Source organism: Abrus precatorius, unplaced genomic scaffold (genome assembly GCF_003935025.1).
Source record: "Abrus precatorius isolate BTA unplaced genomic scaffold, Abrus_2018 Scaffold8, whole genome shotgun sequence".
Classification (NCBI taxonomy): domain Eukaryota; kingdom Viridiplantae; phylum Streptophyta; class Magnoliopsida; order Fabales; family Fabaceae; genus Abrus; species Abrus precatorius.
Window position 1 is genome coordinate 35,359,494 of NW_020874428.1, and position 16,513 is coordinate 35,376,006.

At 30.8% G+C, this 16,513-nt stretch overlaps 3 protein-coding genes across 3 annotated transcripts; 1 reads left to right on the forward strand and 2 right to left on the reverse strand.

Moving 5' to 3' along the window:
* LOC113846549 (pentatricopeptide repeat-containing protein At1g08070, chloroplastic) lies at positions 1-3,635 on the forward strand. Its single transcript, XM_027474958.1, has one exon. It carries the CDS (start codon positions 50-52, stop codon positions 2,252-2,254), a length of 2,205 nt encoding a protein of 734 aa, XP_027330759.1. The 5' UTR covers positions 1-49; the 3' UTR covers positions 2,255-3,635.
* Positions 2,501-3,232, reverse strand: LOC113846550 (early nodulin-93-like). Its single transcript, XM_027474959.1, has 4 exons — positions 3,136-3,232; positions 2,897-2,958; positions 2,676-2,751; positions 2,501-2,589 (listed from the first exon to the last, which is right to left on the reverse strand). Exons 1-4 carry the CDS (start codon positions 3,230-3,232, stop codon positions 2,501-2,503), a joined length of 324 nt encoding a protein of 107 aa, XP_027330760.1.
* Positions 3,636-13,960: 10,325 nt separating the features above from the next.
* Positions 13,961-15,754, reverse strand: LOC113847285 (protein kinase PINOID 2). Its single transcript, XM_027476285.1, has 2 exons — positions 15,101-15,754; positions 13,961-14,868 (listed from the first exon to the last, which is right to left on the reverse strand). Exons 1-2 carry the CDS (start codon positions 15,709-15,711, stop codon positions 14,016-14,018), a joined length of 1,464 nt encoding a protein of 487 aa, XP_027332086.1. The 5' UTR covers positions 15,712-15,754; the 3' UTR covers positions 13,961-14,015.
* Between the last annotated feature and the right edge of the window lie 759 nt (positions 15,755-16,513).

Sequence of the window (16,513 nt, forward strand, 5' to 3'; positions counted from 1 at the left end):
ATTCTTTTGGGTGGCAGTGGGAAGCAACCACAAGAAAGGTTGAAAGATAATGGTGGTGTCATCACTGTCTCCTTCCAATTCCATTCTTCACTTTCTTCCCTCCTCGGATCCACCTTACAAGCTTCTCCAACAACACCCTTATCTCTATCTCCTCGCCAAATGCAACAACATCAACACCCTCAAACAAATTCACTCACTCTTTGTCAAAACGGGTCTCCACAACACCGTTTTCGCCCAGAGCAAACTCATCGAGTTTTGCGCCGTTTCTCCCTCCGGCGACCTCTCTTACGCTCTCTCCCTCTTCCATTCCCTTCACCAACCCAACCACTTCGTCTGGAACACCCTCATTCGTGGCCACTCATTCACTCTCTCTCCCATTTCCTCCTTTCAACTCTATGTTGGCATGTTGCACTCTGGGGTGCAACCCAATTCCCACACTTTCCCTTTCCTTTTCAAGTCTTGCGCCAAAGCCAGAGCTACCCATGAAGGGAAACAGCTTCACGCTCATGTTCTTAAGCTTGCCCTTCACTCTCACCCACATGTCCACTCTTCCATTATTCACATGTATTCTTCTGTTGGTGAGTTAACTTGTGCACGCTTGGTGTTTGATAAAAGTACTCTTAGAGATGCGGTTTCTTTCACCGCTCTTGTTACTGGGTATGTCTCCGAGGGTTACGTGGATGATGCTCGACGGCTTTTTGATAAAATTCCCGCCAAAGATGTGGTGTCGTGGAATGCCATGATTGCAGGGTATGTTCAGAGTGGTCGCTTTGAAGAAGCATTGGGTTGTTTTACCCTCATGCAGGAGGCTAACGTGTCGCCCAATCAGAGTACAATGGTGAGTGTACTTTCTGCTTGCGGGCACTTGGGATCGCTTGAGTTGGGAAACTGGGTCGGTTCGTGGATTAGGGATAATGGGCTTGGGTCAGATCTTCACCTTACTAATGCACTCATTGATATGTATTCCAAGTGTGGGAAAATTGACACGGCTCGTGAGTTTTTTGATGGGATACAAATAAAGGATGTCATTTCGTGGAATACTATGATTGGTGGTTATTCTTACTTGAATTTCTATGGAGAAGCCTTGGCACTGTTCGAGCTCATGCTTAGATCAAACGTGACGCCTAATGATGTAACCTTCTTGGCCATTCTTCCAGCTTGTGCTTGCCTTGGTGCTCTTGATCTTGGCAAGTGGGTTCATGCATATATAGATAAAAACTTGAAAAGAACGAATAATATTTCCCTTTGGACAAGTCTCATCGACATGTATGCAAAGTGTGGCTGCATTGATGTGGCGGAACAAGTGTTTAGAAGTATGCATTGTAGAAGTTTGGCTTCTTGGAATGCCATGATATCAGGGTTAGCCATGAACGGACATGCAGAGAGGGCTCTTGGGTTTTTCTCAGAAATGGTCAACGAGGGATTCCAACCCGATGATATCACATTTGTTGGAGTATTGTCTGCTTGTACCCAAGCCGGTTTGGTGGATCTTGGACACCAGCATTTTAGTTCAATGATCCAAGATTACAGAATCTCACCGAAATTGCAACACTATGGTTGCATGATAGATCTCCTGGGTAGAGCTGGGAAGTTCGAAGAAGCAAAGATCATGATGAGAAATATGGAAATGGAGCCAGATGGAGCTATTTGGGGTTCTCTGCTTAATGCATGTAGGGTTCATGGACAGGTTGAATGGGGTGAATATGTTGCTGAACGCCTATTTCAGTTAGAGCCAGAAAATCCGGGGGCATACGTGCTTTTGTCAAACATATATGCTGGCGCTGGCAAATGGGATGATGTAGCAAGGATCAGAACTAGGTTAAATGACAAAGGAATGAAGAAAGTTCCCGGTTGCACGTCTATAGAGTTAGATGGTGTAGTTCATGAGTTCCTTGTTGGTGATAAGTTCCATCCCCAGAGTGAAAAAATTTATAGAATGTTGGATGAGGTAGATAAGCTTTTGGAGGAGTCTGGGTTTGTGCCTGATACTTCTGAGGTTCTCTATGATATTGATGAGGAGTGGAAGGAAGGAGCTTTGAGTCAGCACAGTGAGAAGTTGGCCATTGCTTTTGGTTTGATAAGCACAAAACCTGGGACTACAATTAGGATCGTGAAGAATCTTCGTGTTTGTGTAAATTGCCATTCCGCCACCAAGCTAATATCTAAGATCTTCAATAGGGAAATAATTGCAAGAGATAGAAATCGTTTTCACCATTTTAAAGACGGGTTTTGCTCATGTAATGATTGCTGGTGAAACTTTATCGATCCGCTCAATGGTATATAACATATGCACTTGCGTAAAAAGAAAGGTCAATCGTGAATAATTTGCATTCATGTAATTAACTGATGATTGGTACATAAGTGCGCTCTCACTATTGAAATGCAAACCCTTCTTTATTATAGATACATATACATATATGATGAGTTCACGATTGGGATAATGCTAAGATATCCCAATGTAGTGCAGCCGAATCCAATATCCTAGATATCAATTTGGAATTCATGCACTGGAGGGCGGGTTGAAGGAGTTCTTTCTTGCAGTTGCCAAAACGGTCTTGTCAGCTACTATGAAATATGCTGCTCCCGCCACTGCAAACATAATATGGGAGTTAGATGACTAAATAAGACAAAGGCTATGTGTTGGTCATTGCAGCACAATGGATGAGTAAGCTAACCAGTGGATATTATGAGAGCTTGAGCAGTGTGATTGAGGTTGGCTCTTGCCCAAGGTAGCATCCTTACACTAGCCAGCTGCATTTCAAGCATAATTCCAGTTAGCTATTTACAAATTCTCTTAGAATACTGAAGGCTGTTATTTTAAAACTTATCATGAAAACTTTGTCAGAAAAAGCTGAATAAACCAAAAGAAAATCGAATAGGTAGAAAGAGTACTTACTGTTGGAATGGCAGTGGCAATGGTAGCAACAACAGCTGCCTTAGCTCCTGCCATCACGCCCTCTGTTTACACATGAAATGAAAAATGTAAATTTAAGATCAAGCAACTTTCAGATATGGAAAATTTTGTAAATTTCATAAATGACCATTGAAACTGCATTTATTGTCCAAAACTTATCATTCAAGAGGAGAAATGCTCGAGGCCATTATTCGGATTTATCTTATGGAGATATACATTACCATGAGAACAGCGCTTGGCCATGGCCAACTTTTGATCCAGAGAAGCCAAGCTAGTCCTCTCAAAAGGAGAATTAGCAGCAACATTTCTCTTGGCCATCTTCAAAAATCTAATTGAACAAAAGCTAATAATGGAAGAAGTCTCAGGAAACAGATGAATTGCCGAAGTAGCTTTGGATGAAGAGTTGTTGAAGTTGCTGATATATTTATACTGAGTTGGAGAGAAAATGTCATTAACTCAACAATGTTTCCAAAGAAGAGAAGGGTGGCAGTGTGGCAGAAGGGAGTTTGATGGTTTCAGCTGAAATCCACTGTCCATAGACAGTTGTTTTCACTTGGGTTTCTGTTTCTGTCGGTTGATTCTTTTGCTGTTCCCGAAGTACTCCTACTTTTTTATTCTTAAGGTTGTAAATGCTATTAGTTTTATCCAAATTCGTGCATGTGCGCAATTTCGATACTGAGATACTGATATGTCGGATCCTATTAGTATAATTAATTTTTATTTCTTGATAAAATTAATTTTATTTACAATAATAAATAATATAAATTAATATCCATAAATGAGTTTTATTAAAAAGATATCTAAATTAATAATATATAATATTTAATTTATGAAATTATTTTGAAATTAATTTTTTTAATGTATTAAATTATATATATATATATATATATATATATATATATATAAAATGTATTTAATGAGAAGAGCATTTTGATATTAGAATAAAAAATGTAAATCTAAACCTTGCAAGTTGCAACCGTATACAAATAGTTATACTTATAAAAATTAGAATAATTATTAAAAAAATCACATAAAATATTTATGTAATTCATATATTTTAATTTTAAGAATTTATTATAAAATCTAATAATTTAATTTTTTTTCTTTTCACTCGCACACACAAAAAATTCTCTTACCCGATAATATATATATATATATATATATAAAGTTAAGAAATACAAATATTTATTATGATATTTGTATTTTAAAGCAATGAAAATATAATAATAAAATGTTATTTTATTATTATAATAAATAACGAGTTTTATATATATATATATATATATATATATATTTAAAAATACATATATTATAAATAAATATCTGTATTATAAAATTAGTACAGTATTGTAATTCAAAATAAATAAATAACATTGAAGTAAAAAAATTAAATATCAATTTTATATATTTTTTAAATTAAAAGTAGATCTTTGGTTTTCATTTGTTGATTGATGAAAGGAGGAAACAATGTACTTGCGTTATCCACTCGCGTTTCTAGGAGGACACAAAAATCTATAAAAATTGATATTTTGTGTACTTTTATATATTTATCTAAGTTATTCCATAGGCAATCTTCAAACAAATGCATCGACATTTTGAATAAATTTTTATAAATAAAATAAAAAATCATGAAATCAGTTGAGATGAAATAATTAATCATATAAAATAAAATAGAAAAAACATTATAGTTTCCCCAATCCCCAATCCCCAATCCCCAATCCCCAATCCGGTGGCCCTTTGTTGGTAGATTTAGAGTGAGAGAAAGAAAAGGTTCAAAAGTAGGTGGTGGTGGTTTAGTCGAAAGAGGGCCAAAAACCATGGGCATTAGATTAGATTCATCCCAATAACCAAACACATAAAGAAATTATGAAAGAGAGGATTAACCACCCACCCACCATCTGCAACACGTGTCCCAACTCAGCACGTGCAAACACTGGCTCTTTAGAGGCCATGGTTTTTGGGCAATGTTGTTGGCCACTGCCCTAATCTCTGTTCTGCTATTTCCGCATTCACCTTTTTATTCTGTCAAACCCAAAACATCATCATTCTCTCTACCTTCCAATATTTTACTATATAACATTCAATAATTGCGCCATCTTTCGCATTCAAATCTACTCATTATTTAATACTATTTTATTTTCGTTTATTCAATTTTTTTAAGTTATCATAAAATATATTCATAATTTAAATCAAATGTACAAAAACTATAAACGTTCAATTATGAATTGTCATATTATTATTTTAAGAGACATAATTATATTCATTTTTAATTGTTCAATAATATAAAAAATTACAGAAAAATATATTTAAAAAACTTCATATTCAGTAAATTTATTTAAAATTTACTCAAAAGATAAAAATATTTTAAATTATCTTATATTATGATGATTAATTTAAAAATTATAATTCTTGTATACTTAAATTATTTAATAATAAATTATATTGACAATATATTAAAAGTAAATTCATTCAATATATAAAAAATATATCTTTTCCAAAAAGAAGAAGAAGATATTTTATATATAAATTTGGATAACTTTAAAGTATATTTCTTTGCAAATGTTGATATGTAGATACATAGTATTTCTTTGAGGTTAGGTTTATTTACAATAATGTTAACAAAAATCTTATCCTATTATTTTATTCGATAAAATTAACTACTTAAATTGGGCAGTGTGATTGGCTTTAGTCTTATTAGATTTTGTTTAATTGGAAAAGGCATTTTTATTTGATATTAAAATTACTCAAATAATAACATATAAAAAAGATGAATGTACATGATAAAAAAATTGCTATATGGTAACAAATTAAGGAGAAATTTTTATCCTACTCATAATATTATTATAAAAATAAAATTACGTTCAGTAAAATAAGATGATCAATGTAATATTTAAGTCGTGAAATTCTCACATCTAATATACTAGTCTTTTAGGTTGAGTTTTCTTCATATATTTAAGTCATAACACAAAATTTCTTAACTCATTACATAAATATTTTAATCCTTTTTTATATAAAAAAAATTAAATTATTACATTTATTACTGTTACACAATAATTAATATTTTTTTCAATTTTATTGTTATTACAATCACAATTTATTATTATTATTATTACTATTACTATTATTATTATTATTATTATTATTATTATTATTATTATTATACAATAATATTAGGTTAGTTTCGTAAAATTCAACCAAATAAATATTTTAAAGATATGAAGATATCATTATATTAATTTTTTAAACAAAATATATCATCAAAATAGTTTATTAAATATCTTAAATGTTATCTTATACATTTTTATGCAATAATAGGGTGACATAAATTTCTTAAAAAAAGTGTGACATAAATAATATTTTAAGAACTTTTTTTAAAAAATTAATATGATGACATTCATAACTTTGAAACAACTTAAGAATTTAGTTTTCAAGTTATATTATATTCATTTATATTTTTATCTAAATTAATTGTTTTTTGTCTCTTTTGATACGTGTGATTAACCGGTGACGACATGTGTATCATATCGAACGAAACAATATATGTAAGATCACTGGGGTTCATTTTTGGGGATGGTTTCCAATCACGTGCGAGGCACATGCAATTGAAAAGTATATATATAAAACAAGATAATTTAAAAGTAAAAAGGTCAAATAAAATAATCCAAAGTAAGGTAAACTTATGCCAACAAATGCAAGGAAGCCTTAAGACTAATTAGTCTGAAAATGTTTATATCTATAGTGAAGTTTGAGTACAATTTTTATGAAAATAAATAAATTTTATATATATCTAATTAGAAAGATTTTGAAAATTTAGAAAAAATTTCTAACCCTTTCATGTCTAATTAACTTTTAAATAAGAATTAAAGATCAGTAACTTCTCTCTTCTCTCCTTTCCTTAACATAAAATTCATACATAGCTTAAAAGATCTAGAGAGTTATCAAACAAAAGCATCAAACTTTGACCTCTAAAATTATTTTTTGAATTTATTTTTCCTCAAAATTATTCCATACTCCAAACAAAACTTTTAGCCTTAAGATATTAATAATAAGTTTGAGTTTGGACTTCCCTCGTTGGCTTTCTATTGCCTCTCGAACTCCCTCTCGAGACACTCTCAAGTCTCAACTGCACATTGACGGGAAGAGAACACCACCACCTATAGTTCAAATAAAAATAATTGTAGGGTCATCCGATTTAAACCAAATTGTATAAGCTTTTTTTGGACTTATATTTTGCTTTATCAGTTAATGAATAAATATTTATTTTCAAGAGTTAGAATTCTTATAGTTAAAAATACCCATCTCTGAAAGAAGTAATCAGAAATTAATCAATCTTTTAAGGACTTCTTTTTGTTTTGTTATATGGTTTGATTCGGTACAAGGCGAAGAGTTGAAGCATTTATTGTTCACAGGAGTTTGATCCATTTGGTTATCAAAAAGTCGATCAAATATTATAAGGTTTGCTCTTAGAATTAGATAACTTCAAAAGTTAAAATATTAGTTTTGTTATAAAGTGTTTGAAAGGTTATTGTATATTAACTGATATTTGTTTAACTGTATCATAGGTTAGAACACCTCTTATACTCTTTATTTTTATTTTTGTTTTGATAAGAAAGAAATATTTTCTTTTCTTTGAATAAAAGTTGAATTCAAAATCCTAACGTGTATAAGGTGCGTCGGTAAACATGCAAACTTATATATTGATAAGAATAAGAATTTAAATTTTAAAATAAAATAAAGGAAGATAAAATTGTTTCTTAACTTATGGAGAAGCTTAGGGTGATCATCTTTAGAAGAAGAAAATAGCATATTTTAATATTGGCCTTAAAATGTGATAAGGCTACATGCACTTATCTGTTTTTGAAGAAAGACATACTCTCCATCACTGTATATAAAGGGGGTCTTGAATAAAATGTTGAAGCATCCAAGTTTAAGACAAGAGTGAGGAATTACTAGAATAATAGCCCGTCTTTAAAAACGAGTATTTATTTATTATTCATTATAATTCTTGAGTGAAGAAATACTTGAATTTGTAAGTGATGCGCAAAGGTTTTTAAATTTTCTCAAAACATGTAACTAATATTGATATGATAGTAAATACATATTTTGTTAGAATGCATATGTGGAGTGTTTATTAAATAAATAATCTACATTTTTAAGTTTATTAAACTCTAACAAAAGATAAAAAGTATAAGTGCGAATTTAGTAATTTTATGCCGCACTAACATGAATCGGTGATATCTTACACTACACAATGCCACATTAATAAATTAATTAGACACAGTCACAGGTATTCACAATGCAAAATTAATTAAATATCGCTGCTATTGCTGTCTACCAACAATTCATGAAGTACTAGGTTGAATACCTAGGTAGCATAACGTTAGATTAGAAGAAAAACTAATACTTGAGTTCAACATCCGTGTCATTGCTCACGTTACTGATCCTGTGCAAATTAAGACTACGATATCCATATATCTTTATTCTGCGTTGAATGCCAAAAGCAAATTAAAGTTGGAGACTTTAGAACAATGGAAGAGATCATGTAGAGTCATACGTAGATATCTTTCCGGCCAACAATTATTAAAAAGTGAAAAACGAAAGAAAGAAAGAAAGTAGAACGGTGATGGTAAAAGAGACATTAAAGGAGAGGGAGAATCATAGAATAGATCGCTATATATACTAATGATATTCAAAGTGAATTAATTATATGAGTAATTATTGTTTTAAAATTATATTATTTCATTGCCTTTTCTGTAAAATTTTAATTATTTTAATGAAATTTTCTTTTAGAATGAATCATAGTTAATGCAATGATTAATTAGTGTATAAGCTTTCTTTAAAATATAATAAAATGTGGGTTTTTGGTCTATAAATGGTTGCTTTTTTAATACTACTAAATCTCATGGGCTAGGATAGGATGCCAGTTAGTCCACTACAAGGCCCGGAAGGGACGATCGAAGGGGTGAAAAGTGGCAAGTGATGTTTCTTCCAAATGTCTCTTAGTTTATTTTAAGGTAATGTTTGGTACTGTACGAGGATAACTACTTTTTATTCCTATCAGATTCCTTAGAATGGAACATTATCTTTTATACGAATGATATTTTTTATTAATTTAATTATAAATTAATAGTTTCATATAAATAAATTAAATTTAACAATAATTAATATTCTATTAAATAAATATATTTTATTTTAAAATTAATATAAATTATCAATATATTAATATAATAATATTTAAGAGTTATATTTGTTAAATTTATATTTTATAAATTATTCAGATAAATAAATTTAATAAAATTTACTTTTATACTAACTTGATCATCACTTTATATTTTTCTAATATATATCAAGACTGTCCTTTAGTCAACCATCAAATTTTTTTATCATATGAAAATTATTTTAATAATATATATAATTAAAAATAATAATTTATTAATATATTTAAAATAAAAATAAAAAAATTAATAAGGTATGTTTGAATAACGATTTATTTAAACATTTATTTAATGTTTTTTATAAAAACAATTTATATATTAAATTTAATATATAATTTATAAAATGAGATATAATCAATTTATTTTAATAATTTAAACTAAAAAATTATTAAAATAAGTTAGAAACAACAAAGTCACAAGATATTAAAAAGATATTCATAATTTATTTTAAATAAGTCTTAAAAATTATCAAAATTATAATATATAATTATATTATGCATTAAATTATATTTTTATTAATTAATAAAAATTTATATAATTTTTATGACGTAAAATATTGTAATAATTAAAAATAAATAAATAAATAATAGGTTTCATTTTGGAATTCAGAAGCTAGTTTAATACCGGCGACTCCAAATAGAGAGTCAGAGCCCACAGCCATCAAATTGAATGTACGGAGGCTACACTTTAGTCTTTATCAGATGCCAACAAACTTTCTTAATCAATATAATATATTAACGAAGCTTTAATGTATTCAGAGTACATTATATTATAAAAATCTAAAGCAAAATAAATGACAGCAAAATTTCCATATATTGAGGAAACGGCACTCTTTTATATAAGTGTGTATTGATGTATATTAATAAAAGTATTACATATCTACAATAACATTATGATGTATTATACTAATAAATAACGTTATTAATATAAAAAATTGATATATAATATCAATATATACATTATTAATTTAATTTATTAAAACAAAATTTTACCAACAAAAAAAAATTCAACGAGAGGTTTCGTTCCTTTTTTCTGGTATTTTACTCATCTTGTTATCAAATGAAAAGTTAATATCTATAATTTCTTTTTAGTTTTAGTAGTCGTTTATGCTATTCTAATAATTTCAATTTTTCTTTAACATGCATCTTTGATTTGGTCAATTATAATAGGGTTAGTGACAATTAGAACAATATAACACTAATCTAATTTCAAATTATTCATTCCTGTTGGTGGGTGGTTTATGGTCCCTCCAAAGCCCACTGAGTTTTACCGTTTTGCAGTATTTGGTAAAGCTTAGTCAATTGAAAGTTTTATTCAATTATTTAAACCAAAGTGGAGTTGGGTAAGACGTGAGTTTAAGAAATCTCTTTTCCTAATACTAACACAGGACTGGGACTCATCAGGGGAGCAAGGGTGCTTTTCAGTTCTTCTCCCTAAATTACATTTATAGTCAGTGTTATCACACATATAAATATGTCATATAATACTCAACTTTTATCTTAATGAGTATACAATATTTTAAAATAGAAGCTTAAATGAGTTATTAATTTTTTAAATTATTATAATTTAGTTTGGATAAACTTTTAAAAAATACTTGGGAAGAGAAAAATTTAAAATAAAAAATAAATATAACCTCCCTCGTAAGTTAGAAATAAATTATATTTTAAAATTTTAAAAAATTAAATAAGTGAAAATATTTATTCTATATTAATTTATAAGAATTTGTTTATTTTTTATATTAATTTATTCTATAAAAAAATTATCCAAACTGAAAATATTTTTTCTAAATGAATATTCCCTTTGCTGTTTCAAGCTCACATCCGCTAATACTCCAAGAGCCCACATTGAATTAACATTTCTGGGTCTACAAAATAATACCAGTAGATAAATTTCTAAATAAGTATTTATAAGAATTAAATATTAAATCGTAAGATAAATTAATTTTTTAAGAGTTAAAAATATATATATATATATTTTTAGAAACTCTTTCATTTAACATTTTTAAAATTTGAAAAAATAAGTTATTTTTAACTTATAAAGAAAGGTGTATTTAAATTTATATTACTTTTTTTATTACGAAGACTAATTTAACAATTTATTCCATTAGAGCTTAGATGAATTTTCTTTTCTTAATGTTACATTTTAGGCATTGAAATATGAGGAGAACTGTTCTAGTTTGTTGTAGTTGATAATTAAAGTTAAATTCTTTCCAATGCTTACCACGCCAAATAGTTGTGACTCGCATAAGTTTTACACTCAAAATAAAGGTAAATTTTGAGTGCGTCCATAATCCATATGTATGTTGGTTCCAAAAAGAAGGGGTGAGATCACGACTAACGAGGGAGATCCAACAACAAAAGAAAAAAGAACTATCAAATCATATTAGTTGGGTTGGATTGCTATAATGCCTCCAACATAATTGAGCTTTTTCACATAACACACCTGATACACATTAAAAGCTAAATATTTGCTGAAACTTTAGATTTTATGTTCTGTGCTCAAAGGAATGGTAACAAATGCATTATCTCTCAGAGTACGGTATCAGTCTACCATTTTATTCAGGTAACTCGATCACATCTTAATTCTATATTTATGAAATATTCATACATTGTTTATCAGTACACTTTAACTAAATCTATCTGTTTATCTACATAATTAATGTATCGAATAAAATTTTCACTAGTAAAAATACTGATAAATTTTTTTAAAAATAAACTTAAATATTTTTTTATATTTTATTTTTCCGTTTTATTCCTTAAATTTTTCAAACTTTTTATTTTGTTTTCTCCCAGTAATGTAGTTTCACAATAAATTGATATGTGACAAGTTTTTATTCAACTGTGTCATCATTTAATAGTTACGAATGATTAAAAGTATTGAATTTAAAAAAAAGTTAAAAGTTAACATCTAAAATAATTAAAATAAAAATTCACAAAATTATGAAAAAAAAAAGTCACAGCAACTCTAATGAGAAGTAAACAAATGAAATTGTCGAAGCCAATTTTGCCTGCATTGAGAGCAAGCTTCAAGGTCACGAGATTCAACCTCAACCATACCTTGTAGCTAAAACAACAACCACTGAACTACTGACATTAACTGCTTCATCTTCACTTCACCTCAAGATTTAACCTCTAAAAGAGAACAAAAAGCCAAAAGGAAAAATGAGAAAAAGTCATTTGAGTACTTGACTATTTCGGCACACACATCTTACAGCTCATTCATGTTTAAAGAACTGAATCAATGACATGATAAAAGCTGATGCTTGCCCATTATAATGCTGTACTCCATTAGAATGCAAATCTAAATGGTGCTTATGCTGTCTTCCTTTTAGTGATATATGACAAAAGTTACCACTTAAATGACAGAGGATGTGGGTCGAATTAGGAACCTCTCCTTTGTGGAGGGAGAAAGTCACTAACATGTTTTTGAGTTAAAGGGTTGTAGTTTCATTTTCATCATGTTTCTGTTGCTAGTAATTTTATGTTAAGATTTTTTTTATTCTTCCACAAGTTCTTCTTATATTTTCTTTACTTGTGAAGTTAATCTTTGCTTGAAAGTAACATAAAATCCGTCCACATAAAATATTACCAACTAATGCATGTTTGGATACAACTATATATGAAAAAAAAAATTGTTTACTTTTCAAAAATGTCTAAAAATGAAGAAATAATTACTAATATTTTTTTGTCTAAGTCACAACAAAATGTCGTTGTATGACTCAAAATTGCTATTTGTTGTTCTCTCTATATACGGATAAATCATGCAAGTTTTTAATTATAATTCTGTAAAAACGAAAGTTTTACTCCGAAGAGGAAAATGCTCCCTTTCTTTTTCACTATGCAGGGAGAAAGAGATAAGGGATTCCAAGTACCTAATGAATATTCATTGTTATTCGGGCTGCTATGGAAGAGAGCACCAGTGCTTTGGGGTCTCATCCATATGCACTGACTCATAGTAGATATTATTATTTGATTTATTGATACTTTAGGTAAGAAAAGGATTCCTCTTGGATTTTGATTGGGTTCCTTTGGTTTAGATGTTAAGATCAAATTATTGCAGTCATTTTTTACTGCATTTTCAAAATGGTCCACACAGCCTGCACTCCTTTTATTCCCTCTCACCTCATCATTACTGTTAGCAACACATTCCCAAATCCTTCAATTTTTATTATTAACTAATCCGGACATTCATTACCCTTGATTTGAGAAAGAGCTGTTTACATACATTTCTCTCTCCTAAAGAATATTACCAATCATAAAACTCAAATGAGCTTTTAGAACCTCAACTTAATATAAAGGGCTGTAGATAATCACTACAATTCACATTTTACATTTTACCAAAAACAATGAGAAAAAAGAGCCCATAAAACAATTTCCTTTTTCTTTCTTTTCTTCATTCGGTGAAAAGGACATGTGAATGCGCAGATGCGAAAATAGCCATACGAGAAAAGTATACAATGTTATAAAGTATTGTTAAAATAAAGTGATTTTTCCCTTTTCTTCCCTGCAATTTTATCATCAATGAGAAGTGTAATTATTGTCATCACATGACTTCGTAACCTTTCATAAGAATCACATTAGGACAATTATGGGATCTCACTTTTTTACACCTACAAGTCCTCAACTACTGATAATTTATTGGTAGAGAGACATAACAATATTATTATTATGAGCGAATAAACTGTGAGTTCAATGCATAGTGCCTTGGTCATACTCATACATATAATTTCTAATTCTTTCTCTCATCAGTACAGAAAAGGAAAAGAAAATAAAAAACAGAAAACAAGGGGGGGGGGGGGGGGGGAAGAACCCTTACTTTCTTTAATGGCAAATAAACACATATTTTGGAAAAAACTATTTTTCCTAAACTATTTACATTTTTTTCAGTTAGAAGTATTCAAAATGATGAGCACTAAGCTGATACGGCTGATCCCTGTCTGTCTTGCTTAGTTTTGGTACCAAAACCCTACTCCTAATCTTGTTCATATCAGTAGGGACCTCAGGGGGCCTAACTGATCTAATCAAAGCCCAATTTACACCCTTGAAGAACTCATGTCTTTTGATCTCAACAGAACCCATGCAGCTTCCAATTCTCTTATTTGGATTCTTCACTAACAGCTTGCTTATAAGGTCTTGAACTTTCACCATCTCTTCAAACTCCTTGCTGCTACTCACTGCAATTCTAGGGAAAGCCAATGGTTGCTTCAAAATGTTTACAAGAGTTTTCTCATTATTTTCACCTTTGAAAGGTGTCCTCCCATATAACATCTCATACAAGAACACCCCAAATGTCCACCAATCCACTGCACTCCCATGTCCTTGTCCCAAAATAACTTCTGGTGCCAAGTACTCATGTGTCCCTACAAATGACTTTGACTTAGCATCAATTGGTTCTGCCACCAGCTCCGGATCAAGTTCTTGAACTTCAACATTTTCCCTTATAACCGTTGTTACAGTGGGTTTCTTTTTCTTGCTTGATGCTGAGAAACAAGATAGCACAGGCTGCATGGGGGCAGTGCAGGCAGGTGCAGATCTCTTTGTACTCTTGATACTGCGTTCCAATCTAGTCTTACTCTTTAACAGCTTCGGAACAACGTCACATTTCAGTGAAAGATCAAAATCTGAAAGCATAATGTGTCCATCCTCTCTCACAAGCACATTCTCTGGCTTCAAATCCCTATACACTATGCCCATCATGTGAAGATACTCTAATGCCAAGAGTGTCTCAGCTGCATAAAACCTGCGTATTTTTCAAAATTTACCCCTACATTATTATCTTCATATAGTTATAATAAGAAGTTAATTACACATGTATATTGAAGCATTTTCTTAGTAACATTAACAATAAAATAAAAATACAGTTTATAAAGTTAAAAGCTAAAGTAAACTAAAGGGAAACTTTACTCTCAAAATTTTAACTACCAGGGGTAAAATGAACTATAGAGAAGCTTAACAAAGGAAAAAGTGGTTACTTAGTGGATGATATGGAAAACCGCTTCCCAGGTTGGCGTTGGCGAGCAGCATACAAGTCACCACCGGGACAAAACTCCATGACCAAGCAAGAATAATGAGAAGCGTCGAACTCAGTGTACAAAGTGGGCAAGAAAGGGTGATCAAGCATGGCTAAAATCTCCTTCTCCATCTCTGCTCTCTGTAGTTTCTTCCTTATAGAAAGTGCTTCTCTGTCCACAACTTTCATGGCATAGAAGCACTGTGGCAACCCCACAAGAGGGTTCCTTATCTGGCAAAGGTAAACGTTCCCTATGTCACCGCTTCCGAGCCGCCGCAGGAGCCTGAAGTGGTCGAGGCCAACCTGCCCCTTGTCGCGGCGGAGCCGCCGCATGGCCTCCCATGCAGCTTGGTTGGCCTTGTGGGGCTTGGCGTGTGAACCCAGGAACGAAGACGTGTCTGTGGTGGAGGAACAAACGGAGACGGAGCTCCGGCGCCGGCGGCTACCAAAGCTGAGGTTTGTCATCCAGCTCCGGCTTGATTCCGGCACGGTGATCGACGAGGAGCTGCTGTCGTAGTCGGGTTCGTCTCTGCAGGGTGTGGTGGTTGCGGTGGTTATGATGGTGGCAGCCATGGTGGGTGCAGGGTAACATGTACGTGTGAAAGTTTTTCAAAGTGTGTGGGTTTCACACTGGGTTTGTGATGAAGTGGGGTTTATATATGGAAAATAGCTCTTGAGAGAGAGAGAAAACAAACAAATAAATATTATGAATGATGTGATATGATAAAATAAATATTAAATATATTTTTTAAAATACGTTAAAGATTCTTTAAATATAAATTCATCTTAAAACTTATAAGAGTTTATTTTCATTCATTTTATGAGATATTTTAAATGAAATAACGAGATTTTATTTATAAAAAAATAATATATATTTACTCTTATTAATTTACTTAAACAAACCTAAATTTATAATTAGTAATATTAAAATAAAATTATCTATTATCAATTAAACATAAATCTAAACAAGTTATAAATGCGTTGAGGTGTCTACAAGTTAAAGTTGTCTTACATTACATAAACTGGCTTTGTTGGCATTGGTTGCTTGCACATGCGAGATGAAGCGTAACGTGGAACAAGAACTAATTAACAAAGCTACAAAGGGTTACTTTTGCTGAATTATTAGAATGGCGTGTTAATTAAAATTAGCATTCGGCGATGAAATGACTTATATTATTATTTAAAGCCCATATTTCAGCAACTAAAAAGTCATACTTTCACTATCATGTTCAATTTTAATTTGGCCATTCTCGGTTTGTTTTTCTTATGATATTCACAGATAAATTGATAGATTGAATATATAATTAACTAGAATTAGATGAACAGAAGGAATCTTTTACTGAATGAGAGGCTACAGGGCAGCAACATGTTGATC